This window comes from Pogona vitticeps, chromosome 5, assembly GCF_051106095.1.
Source record: "Pogona vitticeps strain Pit_001003342236 chromosome 5, PviZW2.1, whole genome shotgun sequence".
NCBI classification, from domain to species: Eukaryota; Metazoa; Chordata; class Lepidosauria; order Squamata; family Agamidae; genus Pogona; species Pogona vitticeps.
In genome coordinates this window covers 25,071,960-25,085,425 of record NC_135787.1, presented here as the reverse complement: position 1 = coordinate 25,085,425, position 13,466 = coordinate 25,071,960, and the positions used below count along the sequence as shown (strand labels likewise).

The following is a 13,466-nucleotide window of genomic DNA, read 5'->3' as shown; positions in this document are numbered from 1 at the left end:
CTATTCCTAAATGCCCTAACTTGAGAGTAATGCTAGAATGTGGTTTAGAATTCAGTAGAGTCTCTCTCTGTCTCTGTAAGCTCAGATAAGCTTTGAGATAGGACTTGCTTTGCAGGACATAGAATGGCTTTATAGTCAGAAATAAAGGCAGATAGATGAAGACGGTTGGATATTCCTAAATGTCAACCAGTTTCCTCAGCAACAAGTCCTCTCTCCCTGCGTTAGTTATGCATTTTTGTGTCGACGCCTGCTAAAAAATGTCTTTCTGTTCTATTTGTTTGCTTTTTACTGGATTTTCAGTAGTTAGAATAAAGGTAGTTGCAGCTGCGGAAAAACAAGGACTGGTTAGAATTTACTGTAATTATATTGTGTAGCCCTTCCATGATTCCAAAGGAGGTATGTAAGTGAGTTAAGCAGGGCCATTGCATATTCAGTGCCTTATTTGGAAGCATCCGTTTTGCTCCTATTCACTGCTGGGGTCTCACTGCTGCAATCTCTCTCTCTGTCTGTCTGTCTGTCTGTCTGTCTGTCTGTCTGTCTGTCTGTCTACAGTATCCATCCATCCATCCTACCTTTCTCCCTGAAAGGACCCAATGGTACTTCACTTCAAATAGTGAAGTACTATTTATTTTAACTTACATTAAAATATAGCAGTTAGTCTTTAAGGTGCCACAACGTTTTTGTCTTCTTCTTCTTTTTTTTTTGCCTGACCAAAAAAAAACACAAAAATCAAAACCTGTTGAAGGACGTGAAGGCCTAGAGTATCTTGGGGTTTCAGAACAAAGTGGCTTATAAATGTTTAATTTAATGTGAGCAATTATGGCACTTATGAATATAATTTCATTTCAATTAAATTGGATCAATGATTCATTTAAGCATACGTTGGTGGGTTTGTTCTCTCTGAAGAACAAAGCCACGACAGTGGGTGGGAGTCTCATGACCCTGTTGTTAGTCCTGTGGATATCATATGCTTCCTGCCCCCCAAAGATGGAACTGAATGTGTTAACCTGATTAACTTATTTGAATATGAAGAAAAGCATTATCTCATTTGCTCCCTCCATTTAAGCCCGGGACAGCATTTTATGCAGAGAAAATGGCGTAAACATTTCCCATATAGGTCAGCTTTTAAAAAGAATGCCTTTCCCTTTTTTCTTTCCCAGTTCCTTAAGACCAACATTTTCCCCAGGAGTAAGCAAGTTTGTCTTTGGCCTCATTAAATCTACCTTTTGGCCCTTTTCTCCCCTGTGGAGATGAGAAGCTGATCTGTAGTGCTTGAAAGTTTTTGATGGTGATTTGTGTGAAAGAGAACAATTTAATTTTTATCTACATTTCTTATAAGTAACAGCCTGGCTCTATTGGTGCTTACATGAAAATTAGAGAATTGTTAAGGGACATAATTCTTATTAACAAAAATGTTTATCTTCCAGGTAAAAAAGAAATCCTGAAACAGTAAAGCTCATAATTTGGCAAATAAGCTGCCACATGGTTTTATTAGGAAGGGGATTTTTTTTAAAAAAATCATCAGCAGATACTTTAACCATATTACAATAATTCTGAAATTGTGAATAAGTACATTCTAAATTTATTCTAGATCAGTTTTTCAGAATGGGAAAAATGGCATTTGGGATTGAGTTCTCTAAATCTGGGCAGTCTGTTCTACTTACGCAAACTCTTTGCTGATAATGCAAATCAGGTATGTTTATTGTTGTACTTACTAAAAGGTGCCTATGAGGTGCTAGTAATAACAACTATGTGTCATCAAATCATTTTTTTACTTCCAGGGGTTTCAAAGTATAAAATATTCCGGTGTGGTTTGCTATTACCTTTTTCTGGGGGTACTCTAGGACTGTGTAGTTTGCCCAAGGTTACATAGGTTGGCTTTTCTGCCTGGAAGAACTCCCAACTGCTCGTGTTGCAGCCAGTTATCTAACACACTGAGTAACCCACTTAGCGCGCATAGCTGCCTCAGAAAGTTGATGGTGGATGAAAAGAAGTATCTTTTCCTCTGATTGTTTGCTCAACCCAGGATTTGTTTATTCTCATCATATGAGGTGGGGCAGGTGGCTTCAAGAAAAGGGGACTACTCAGTGGAGGTGTCACATACAGCACTGATGGTACCTGTCTGTCATGGGTTTGGAGGGAAAGTTCCATCCTATGGGGAGTGGAAGGCGGGACATCAGGGGGAGGAGCTGTACTGTATATATGTTTGGAGCTTGTGTGGGAAGAGGAGTTGGAGTCTGTGTGTCAGACTGAGTACAACTGTGTGTCAGTTTGTACATACCTGATAGGTTCAGGTTTCTATATAGGTAGCCAGAACTGATAGGTTCAGGGTCTGTGCTTTACTTTAAAGTGTTCTGTGGGAACCAAACTGTTATATGTATATGTTTGGGACTTTGCCACGTTACAGTATCTTATTTACTTGATCTTTTTATTTACCCTGTCTGTTATTTAAATAAACCTTGTTCTTTTGTTTGTTAAAAATCCATTCCTGGTCTGTGTGACTTCTTACAGGGAATGGTTGGTGGCAGCTTAGTTAAAGGGTGGTATACTCCAGTAGGTCTGGGGTTGTCACACCATGTTTGCTGTGTGCTCAAGAGGCATCGAACAGGTACTGGAGGGGGGGAGGGAGGGGGGAGGGGGGGAGGGGAGAGGAGAGGAGAGGAGAGGAGAGGAGAGGAGAAAACACCTCTTCCATCTCTTCTACTTTCTATGCTCTAAAATCTCGTTCTTCATAATTGCCACAGTATAAGGTCAATAGAATTCAACATTCCTGCTGTGACTTGTGTGCTTGAAGAAAAGAAAAAGAGTGGGTGAAACATCACACATGTTTATATATAACATGTCCTCTGCTTCTCAGTGTCCTAATTTTGGTCCATTCCTATTGACAGTTGCATGAAATGCTGTCCTGAAAAGGGATGGGGAAAGCAGTATGCCTCAATGAGTTGTACTTGAAAGAGCTCGTTTTATTGATTAATACTGGATATATGTTGCTGTGAGATAGTGCAGGGTCCCCAATTCCCAGGCCACAGACCGGTAGCCTTGACAGGACTGACCTGCAGAGAGATCTCTGCCCACCCACACAGTTGCATAGTCCCCCATGCACATCCCCACGGACACATGGATGCATGCATACCCCCCATGCACAGACACACACACACACACACACACACACACACACCCCACACATGCACACACGGTCATGCACGCCTTCCCCACTTACACATGGAGACACACATGCCAGCTGCATGCACAAACAAACACCCCCCATGGACGTACTCCCACACGCATACATGCACACACAGACGCACCCCCATGTACACATGCTAAACCAGTCAGTAGTGTCAAAAAGGTTAGGGATCACTGAGCTTCAGTATGCAGAAAGGGTTTGTCTCTACATGTCATTGGCCCTCCATGAGTCCTCACCAAGGATGCCTGGTGGGTGCAGTGTGGGTCTCTTCTCATGGAATGTGAACTCTCAGAGCCAAGCGACCGGATGGATGAAAAGAGGCTGGAAAATGAGGCAGGAAGTAAAAACTCCACTAAGGAGCTTTCCCACTTTGAGGAGGATGAAAAGCAATCAGAGGATGAACTCGGGGAAGTTGGCATAGAAGGGCAGAAGATAATGAAGCAGCAGATTGGCCAGCTCTCCAAAACGGAGCATGGAGGAGTCTGATCCCACAGTGTATGCGGGCTGTGTGGCACCAGAAGGAAGTCCAGCTTTGGACTCTTTCCTCCTCTGTTTGTTGCTGGAATGACTGACAAGAGAGGACCCTAAAGAAACTGGTGAAGCTGTGGCCAAACCAAGGGTCACAACTGAGAGCAAGAGAAAGGAACCAGTGGCGGTGGAAGAACCGTGACCCAACTGCCATTTGTGTCAGGAGAGACCATTTATGCGCCCACAACAGCTGGCTGAGGAGATCTGACAGGAGCAGCTTGTGGTTTATAAACCTTGCCTGTTTGCTGGACTTTATGAGTGTGGGTTCTGAGGAAAGTAACCATACCTCATCCCTCTAGAATCTAGATGGAGCTCAGTGAAATAGAGCTAATTCCCTACTGAGGATAGTGTGACATGAACAGTGTTGTGTAAATTGTTCACAGTAAACCTTTGCTGCTGAAGTTGTCTTTTGCTTCTGAGTCTCCTTTGTGATGATAAATGACACCAGGGTGTCTTTTGTGGTCTCCTGCCTTCAAATGAAGCACTTCTCCTCAAAAATTGCTAATTGATTATATTGTAAAAAGTGAAGGAATACTGGTTGAGTTTTTTGTACCAACACTATCATGTAATCAACAGTTTAAAACACAGGTAATTGGTGTGAACATGCGTCTTTCACTCTTATTATGTCTGTTTCAAAATCCAACAATGATATAAGCCCCCAGACCAAGAATATTAGCATAAATGCTGAGCATCTTGGACTGATTCATTCTTAGAACATTAGTATGGTCAGTGGCCAATTTAAAATACAAAAATCCCTTAACTTCTGATTTTTCCAATTAAAATGGGAATGCTATTGGACTTTACAGAGATTACAAAATCATAGGCTTTTCCATCTTAGTGACATGGTAAAAATTGGAAATGTCAAAAACGTCACCATCTGAGCATGATACATGGACATGTGCTTTAAATTTTATTACTCTCTTAAAAATGGGTTCACAAACAACCAGATTATCTTTAAATTATAGTGATCTTGCTGCTCATGTATGCATTTTGTCATGAATCATGTTGTTCGCAGTAGTTGTTTGCATTTCTCACACAGCAGAGACCATGAGTGATGTCCAAATATTGATTGCTTTTCACCAGAAAACACTTCAGAGATCAAAATGGAGATCAAAATGGCTGATAAACAAAATCCATTTCTGCACATTGAAGCTTCAATTTTGTATTGCCAAGGAGGTACAGACTGTGGGGTTACATGTGACCTTTGGTGCAGGCCCTGAGCCAACAGACCTCCTAAGTGCCTTAATCTGAGACTGGCAAATTATCTAGGTCAACCTTGGGTTACTCAGGTGTTTTTGGACTGCAACTCCCAGAAGCCTTCACCACCAGCTGTGCTGGCTGGGGTTTCTGGGAGTTGCAGTTCAAAAACACCTGAGTAACCCAAGGTTAAGAACCACTGATCTAGGTGAAGGGAAAATCATGCCATTCCCTCATTTCCATGTTTGTTTTTTCTCCATTGCTATTAATAATAAGGAAACAGAATTCTCATTGGCATTTGCTGGGGGACAAAAGAGGCCTTCACCTGTATCCCCTTTACAGCTGATTATCAGAACAATACAGTACTGAAAATTCTGACTAGGAATTCAAACTCATTAATACTACTGCAGTTTTTAAAATAATATTTGTGCATTACCATTATGATAGTAGTAAAATTTATTCTGAATGTTGTATTTTCAAAAGTATAAAATTCTTAGTTACTGATGGAAAAATACAACAACAACAACAACAACAACAACAACAACAACAACAACAACAACAGACACAGTCAATCAAAATTATAAAAACCATTGACTGGTATTATATAACAGATATAGGTTTTAACCCAAAACTTAACTATCTGTTAAATATCGGTGCAGTATGTACTGTATGCTGTTCCTAATACTGGCACATTTCGTAGCTCTGATGGTGTTATTTCTGATGTCTGCAACTGCTTAATATTTTGAAATTTCTTGATATTGTCCCCAAAGCCCCAATGACTATGAGGACCACTGAAGTGAGTTTCATCCACAAGTGTGATGTTTCGATTGCCAAGTCTCTGTATTCTGTTAGTTTTTTTTAATTCTTTATCTTCAGCTCTGGCATCCCCAGGAATTGCAATCTCAATGATCCAGACATTTCTTTATTCTATTACTGCTATGTCTGGTGGTGTTATGTTCAAGGTGTCTCTCAGTTTAGATCTGGAAATCCCACAGGATCTTGACTTTGGAGGCTCACAAGTTATATTTTTTGCATAATGACAGTGTACTAATTTTGCCACTCTGTCATGCCTGATTTTGTAATCTGTGCAGTCTTTGGAGATCTGCAACTGGTTATAATACTGTATGAAATTTCTTGATATAGTTCCAAAAGCCTCAATGACTATGGGGAGCATGAAATGTGACAAAGTTTCATCTTTTTCTTGGCAGAGTAGACATTTACTGTTAGCACTAATTCTTTGGATCTTAGCTTTTATCACATTGGTTTGAAGCACTTGTTGTTATGCAGCTAAAATCAAGCCTTTGTTTTTCTTTCTCGATGGTCCGTCGTTTTAGCTACGTTCATGTTGAATTAGTATCATGCTTCTTTAACGTGGTTCTCTATGAATCCACACAGATGGGTTAAACAGCGCCTGCGCTGGTTCCTCTCGGAATTTTCCAGAGCTATGAGGGAAAAGATACAATGTTTGAGTTGCCCTGCACTGCGCAAGTGCAGCCCGCCAAAAATCCCCAGTTCCATTTATCCGCCCGCGGAGTTGGAACCTCTCGGTTAGAGCTCTTGAGATTTTACTCTCCTTTCGCTATTTTCGGATTTTTTGGACTTGACCTGGCTTGTCTTTCGTCTATCCGCATCTCCGTTGCCCTGAATTCGGACCGGCTGACCTTCCCTTGCCTCTGGCGTGCTCATTGCAAGTACTTTCGCTTCCTGCTTGATCCTGATTGAGGCCTATTACCTCCTGCTGAGGCGCCACGCGCCAGCAGGATTCCTTCAATTACTGACTTTCTCTACCGTTTGTTCACCGCTTGGCTTATGTCAGCGAAAAAGGGACCTTTCCGCCGCTGTTCTGCTTGCTCCGGGAAGCTCCCCTTCCAGGACCATCATTCACTCTGCCTTTTCTGTCTGGGCGAGACCCATTCGCCCACCACTTGCAAGCATTGCAAGGAATTCACCAAGGCGACCCTAAAATCTCGTCAGCAACGCCTCAAGTATTTTCTGTGGAATCGCACTCTGTCAGCTTCACAGCCGTCAGACATGGAATCCGTCCAGTCGGTCTCCACTGTTCGTTCGGAGGTGACCTTGGTCTCCTCTTCCCCTCCATCGACATCTAAGGAGGTCTCCAAGAAGTCTTCCAAAGGAAAATCTAAGAAAGTGCCTGCCGGCAAAAAGTCTTCGTCCGAGGTACCCTCTTCTTCATCCTCGGCACCGACGAAGAAGGGATCATCCAAGCCTGCGCCGAAGGTTAAGGCAAAGACCAAGGAGATTACCCTGGTCGTACCACCTGTTTCGGCGTCGGTGCCTTCTCCATTCCTCGAGGAGTCTTCTCGGGACCGGGATTCGGTCTCCGACTTGGGCGCCCCCATTCCACCTCGCCAACCGCCACCGGTGGATTTGGGCAAGTCGCCTACGGTTAGCCATCTCGACAAGCTCGTTGCCGGCGCCGAGAGCGTACCGCTCAGCCCGATACTTACCGGGCGAACCACCCGATCTCCTTCACTCCTCTCAGAGTCGGGGCGTTCGATATCTCCTCCCCCTCCACGGGGTCGACCTACCCAACCGATCGAAGAACCAGTCCCTCGGCGCCCAGCTTCTCATTCCGCCGACGACGAACCGCTGCCGAAGAAGCCCCGCCGTCGACACAAGCACCGTCGAGGCCACCGACGCCGAAGGGACTCCTCACCGTCCGACTCAGATTACAGTCGGGGTCGGAAGAGGTCCCACCGGAGACGGCGAAGAAGAGATTCGTCCACCGAGTCCTCTTCGACCTCGAGAGAAAGGAGACATAGGAGAAAGAGAACCAAATACTCCTATTCCTCATCCTCTCGCTCCCGGTCTCCACGTCGAAGCCCTCTCCCGAAGAGACCTGTGGATAAGGGCTCCACGAAACCATCGGCGCCGAAAGACGCTCCCGTCGTCCCTCCTGATGCACCACTGCAACCTCAGGATGGGATTCCTCCATGCCCGAAAACGGCACCCTCGGGCTCGGGAATACTTCCCCCTCCTTCTTCCTATCCTTCCGAGGAAGACCATGCCAAGGAAGATTCCTCCGATGTCGAAGACGACAACGAGTCTGAGGTCTCCCTAGAAGTTCCTATTCCGGGGGAGCCTTTACCTCCAGAGGCGGCTAACCTTAAACCATCTTCTCCGTCGGAAGATTTTTCCTCCTACACTCAGATGGTTGCTCGTATGGCCCAAGCTCTCAAGCTAGCGGTCGAACAGTCTCCAAGAAGGGAAGAAAATTTAATCTTTGGAGACATTGAAGCGGAGAGGACACATCCAGTTAGTCTGTCCTTCATCCCAGAATTGATGGATCTCATTAAGGAATTCTGGGAGCATCCTGCCAATGCTACCACTATCTCCAAAAGGACTGAAAATCTGTACAGAATACACGGAGAAAATACATCTTTTCTTCTCATGCATCCTGCTCCTAATTCCTTGATAGTGGAGTCTAGCTCTACTAAGACTCCAGCAAAAGGCCACCCTACACCAACCAACAAAGAGGGAAGGAAGCTTGAGATCCTGGCACGTCGCATGTATTCTATGACAACCTTCACCTTACGTGCTGTCAATTATCTGGTTGCTATGGGGGCCTACCAAAAACAACTGTGGTCTAGGGTTCTCCCGGCCCTTCAAACTGCACCAGAAGATATCAGGCAACTCTGTTTGGATACACACGCTGAGGCCCTTACAGTATCCAAATATCAACGACTTGCCGCCCGCCATGTCGCGGAAGCCATTTCTAAGAACTTTGCCTCCCTCATCACCTTGAGGAGACATGCTTGGCTGCGTTCAGCTAACATCGTGGAGGACATTAAAACCAGGGTGGAAAACCTCCCCTTCGATGCTTCCGGTCTTTTCAGCCAAAACACCGATGAAAACCTGGAAAGTCTGCACAAGAGTAAGAAGACAGCCAAGTCCTACTCAGTGCAACCTCAAACTAAACAGTTCAAACCACAGTGGCGCCCTAAGTATACTTCCCCTTCCTATCAACAGCCATCCACCAGCACTTACCGTTCTTATGGAGGCACCTCTTCTCAGCGTCCTCCTCAGGCCTCATCCTCTTCCTCTGTAGCTTTCAGACCACAGCCACCTCGTAGAAAGCAGTCCTTCAAGACGTCTGCAAGGAAACAAAAACAGTACCTTTGACTCCCCGACTGTTCTACTGCCGTCCCCCCACACCACCCGCCTTTCTCCTTACCTTCACAACTGGACCCTCATTACCAACGACATCTGGGTCCTCAACATTATCACCTCCGGTTACCGCCTGGAGTTTATCAGGTTGCCTCCTCTCGGACAGGTCAACCCTACATCATTCGATCCGATCCTAGAGGAGGAAATCCTGACTCTTCTTCAGAAAGGAGCTATCCAGAAGGTGCCGTCAGAGGATGTCCTCGACGGTTTTTACTCCCGATACTTTCTTGTTCCAAAGAAGGACGGGGGTCTTCGCCCCATCCTCGACTTGAGAAGCCTCAACAAGTTTCTCAAGGTACGCAAGTTCAAGATGGTGACCTTAGAGTCCATCATTCATCTTCTGAGGCAGGGAGACTGGTTTGTGGTCCTGGATCTGAAAGACGCATATTTCCATGTCACCATACACAAAAACCACAGGAAATATCTGCGTCTCCTCTTCAACAACATCATTTATCAGTTTGTGGCCTTGCCCTTCGGCCTTTCCACAGCGCCCAGGACTTTCACCAAGTGCATGGCTCCGGTGGCAGCATACCTGCGCCTTCAGGGGATCCAGGTGTTTCCCTACATCGACGACTGGCTGATTGTCTCGACATCCAGACACCAGGCCTTAAAGGACACTCAGTATGTTCTCCAGACATTACAATCACTGGGCCTTTCTGTCAGTCACGAAAAGTCCAAGCTGAATCCCTGTCAGGTAGTGGACTACATCGGAGCGAGGCTGGACTCAGTACACGCCCGGATGTTCATGCCCCCAGAACGCATCCAAAAGCTGGGAAGAGCCATAAAAAAGTTCAAGCCACGGGCAAGGGTAAAAGCAAGCCTTGCACAACATCTGCTAGGCCTCATGGCCTCTACAACAGCGACCTTGTCCCATGCTCGCCTCAAGATGCGTTCGCTTCAAATTTGGCTGCTGTCCCTCTTCAATCCACTCCTCGACAGTCAAAACAAGCTCCTTACTGTCACCCCGGAGTTGGCACAGCAGCTGCAATGGTGGACTTTCCGTCCTCACCTGTTGGTCGGCCGTCCTTTCCACCCTGTTCATCTGTCAACTCAAGTCACTACGGACGCGAGTCCACAAGGCTGGGGCGCCCACTGCGAGGGTCATCAGATCAACGCTCTGTGGTCCCCTCGGGAGACAAAATTGCACATAAACCACCTGGAGCTGTTAGCCATCATAAAGGCTCTGAAGTCCTTCCTACCTCTTGTGAGAGGCAGGGCGATTCAGCTCGTCACAGACAACACCACAGCGATGTTCTACGTGAACAAGCAGGGGGGAACAAGGTCAAAGTCCCTCCTGTTCCTGTCAATACATCTCTGGGAGTGGTGCTACCAGGAGCACATCTACCCGGTAGCCATCCACATAGCCACCACGGACAACATCGTTGCAGACGAGCTCAGTCGCCGCTCCACTCAAAATCACGAATGGGAGCTGGACTCACATGTATTTCAGGAACTCTGCCACAGGTGGGGAACTCCAACAGTCGACATGTTCGCCAAGGACTCCAACAAGAAGTGTCCCCGCTACGCGTCCAGGGCAGGACGCGGCCCGGGATCGTTGGGGGATGCTTTCATGATCCCCTGGCACAAAGGCCTTCTTTATATGTTTCCTCCCATACCATTGGTTCAGAGGTCAGTAGTCAGAGCCCTCCAGCTGCAAGCAGAAGCAATCTTGATTGCACCTTGGTGGCCCAGACAACCTTGGTTCTCTCTACTTCTGCAGACAGCAATCGACAAGGTGAAGCTTCCCCTCGTCCCGCACCTAATCACTCAGGACTCGGGGTCGATCTTCCACCCCGACCTGGACTCCCTCCAATTGACAGCGTGGAGGATATCCCATCCATAATGGAAGTTCTAGACAAGGCAAGAAAGCCTTCTACCATCCGCCTCTATCAACACAAGTGGCAAGGCTTTCTCAAATTTACTACAGAGCGGGGTTTACAAGCATCTCCTGTCTCCTTATCTACATTGCTACTGTATCTCAGACACCTGTTTGATCTTGGTTTAACCAAGTCTACCTTAAAGGTATACACCTCAGCCATTGTTACTTTCCAACCCAAGGGATCTCAATCCTCCAGATGGTTCTCCCATCCAACGGTGAAAGCTTTCTTCAGAGGTCTGACCAACATGAGACCCCCTGTGCGACGACCATTACCTCAGTGGTCTTTACAAACAGTACTGCACTCACTGGTTCGTCCCCCCTTCGAGCCTATGGCAACCTGTGACTTAAAGTTTTTATCCCTGAAAACTTTGTTCCTTGTAGCAATCACTTCTGCCCGTAGGGCTAGTGAATTGGCGGCTCTTCGGGCTGATGCTCCCTACCTCCAATTTTTCAAGGACAAGGTGGTGTTATACCCGGATGTTTCTTTCCTCCCCAAGGTGGTGTCGGACTTTCATGTCAACCAACCTCTGTTGCTACCTACTCTTTTCTCTGAACCCTCTTCAGATGTTGAACGAACGCTCCACTGTCTGGACGTTCGTCGTGCATTATCCTTTTACATCTCAAGGACCAAGGACTTCAGGAAAGTCCAGAGACTGTTCTTGTGTTATTATGGCCAACGTAAAGGGACCGCTGCTTCGACGTCGACCCTGTCCAGATGGTTGGTTTCCACCATTTCGTTGGCCTATGAGTTGCAGCACAAACCTCTCCCTGAAAACCTGCGTGCTCATTCTACACGAGCTGTTGCCACATCCACGGCCCTGCTGCGTGGGGTAGACATCCCCGATATATGTAGAGCAGCTACCTGGTCCAGTGTATCAACATTCATTAAACACTACAGGCTGGACCTCAGGGCCAAGAATGAGACCAGATTCGGGAGGGCTATCCTTACATCACTGCTGCAGTGACGGCCCACCATCCTGTAAGTAGCTTGGTAGTCACCCATCTGTGTGGATTCATAGAGAACCACGTTAAAGAAGAACAGGTTACTTACCTGTAAACATGGTTCTTTAAGTGGATTCTCTATGAATACACACGACCCGCCCAACCTCCCCACGTGTCCGTCACTGCTGACTGAGTTCCAACTCTCTCTATGAGCGGGCACATGGAACTGGGGATTTTTGGCGGGCTGCACTTGCGCAGTGCAGGGCAACTCAAACATTGTATCTTTTCCCTCATAGCTCTGGAAAATTCCGAGAGGAACCAGCGCAGGCGCTGTTTAACCCATCTGTGTGTATTCATAGAGAATCCACTTAAAGAACCATGTTTACAGGTAAGTAACCTGTTCTTTCCATTGATAATAACTAACTATAACTAATTGTCCTTGTTTGTGTTTACTGTCAACAATGGTATGGTAATTTTTTTGTATTTAAAATTTATTGACAATAGTGTGAAAATATAACAATTCTACCTGGGAAGTGTGGGCTTTTTGTTTTTATTATGGTCAGACCCAAATTCTTTGATGTAGAGCCATTGAGAAAGGGTAAAATAAGATTGTTTTGAGACTCACTTCCCCAGACAACTCAGAATCCGACTTTTGGAACAAAAAAGATTGTTTGCCCTGCTGTGTGTATCTAACTGGCAGTTAACCCTACTGAACTCAGTGGAGCTTAACTTTTATTAGAAATTTACTGTGTTGAATTGCCAGTGAATGCGTAAAGTGGGGTGAAGCAAATGTGAACACGTAGTCCCTGCGCCTGGCCACCTTACATTCAGCTGAAGATCTAAATTGAACATGGTGTGTTCACAGCCTTTGTTCACTCTTTCAGCAGAATGACTGGTGATTGGGAGCATGTGCTATCAGAACAACATCATTTTCTTTTTCTCCCTCCATAAATTCACTGAATGAGAAAAAATGCGCATTTGAAGTATTACTTCAGAATTCTGGTCTCTAGTCCAGAGCCCATCTTCATGCTTCAACTATTTCTGCCCCTTTCCATTATATATATAAAAAAACTTGGTCAAAATTCACTGCAGCTATAGTTTATAGCCTCCAGTTCCTTCTTAAGCCCTGTTGCTCATTTCACTCCACACAGCTTGGCCCTCATCAACTGGTGTTTCTCCTATCCGCGTCTGATATTATGTTCTTGAACAACTTTCAGTTTTTATGACATGCAACTTACCCTTCAACTTTGACTTTTCTTCCTCTCTGTCATTTTACCCACTCGGACTGAACCAATATATCATGATTGTCACCATATTACTCTGGTTTCCATTTCTGATTTTTAAAGGGCTAAGGTTTTTGAAAATGGCTAGCCTTTGTAATTGGTATTGTTGCTGGTGGCGCTGCGGGCTATACTGCAGAAGCCTGTGCTGCAGGGTCAGAAGACCAAGCAGTCGTAAGATCGAATCCACGCGACGGAGTGAGCTCCCGTCGCTTGTCCCAGCTCCTGCCAACCTAGCGGTTCGAAAGCATGCAAATGCAAGTAG

The 13,466-nt window shown here is 45.7% G+C and overlaps 2 protein-coding genes across 2 annotated transcripts in view; both read left to right on the top strand.

The window, feature by feature from the left end:
• The window catches only part of COL25A1 (collagen type XXV alpha 1 chain), a 385,643-nt gene that overhangs the window by 23,012 nt on the left and 349,165 nt on the right, over positions 1-13,466 (top strand). The window lies entirely within an intron of this gene.
• LOC144583195 (uncharacterized) lies at positions 9,064-12,309 on the top strand. The gene is made up of 2 exons (XM_078376572.1): positions 9,064-11,958; positions 12,218-12,309. Exon 1 carries the CDS (start codon positions 10,088-10,090, stop codon positions 11,942-11,944), a length of 1,857 nt encoding a protein of 618 aa, XP_078232698.1. The 5' UTR covers positions 9,064-10,087; the 3' UTR covers positions 11,945-11,958; positions 12,218-12,309.

Bases quoted from the DNA above. Each gene is read 5' to 3' on its own strand.
- LOC144583195 (XM_078376572.1), top strand. From the start codon at position 10,088: ATGGTGGACTTTCCGTCCTCACCTGTTGGTCGGCCGTCCTTTCCACCC.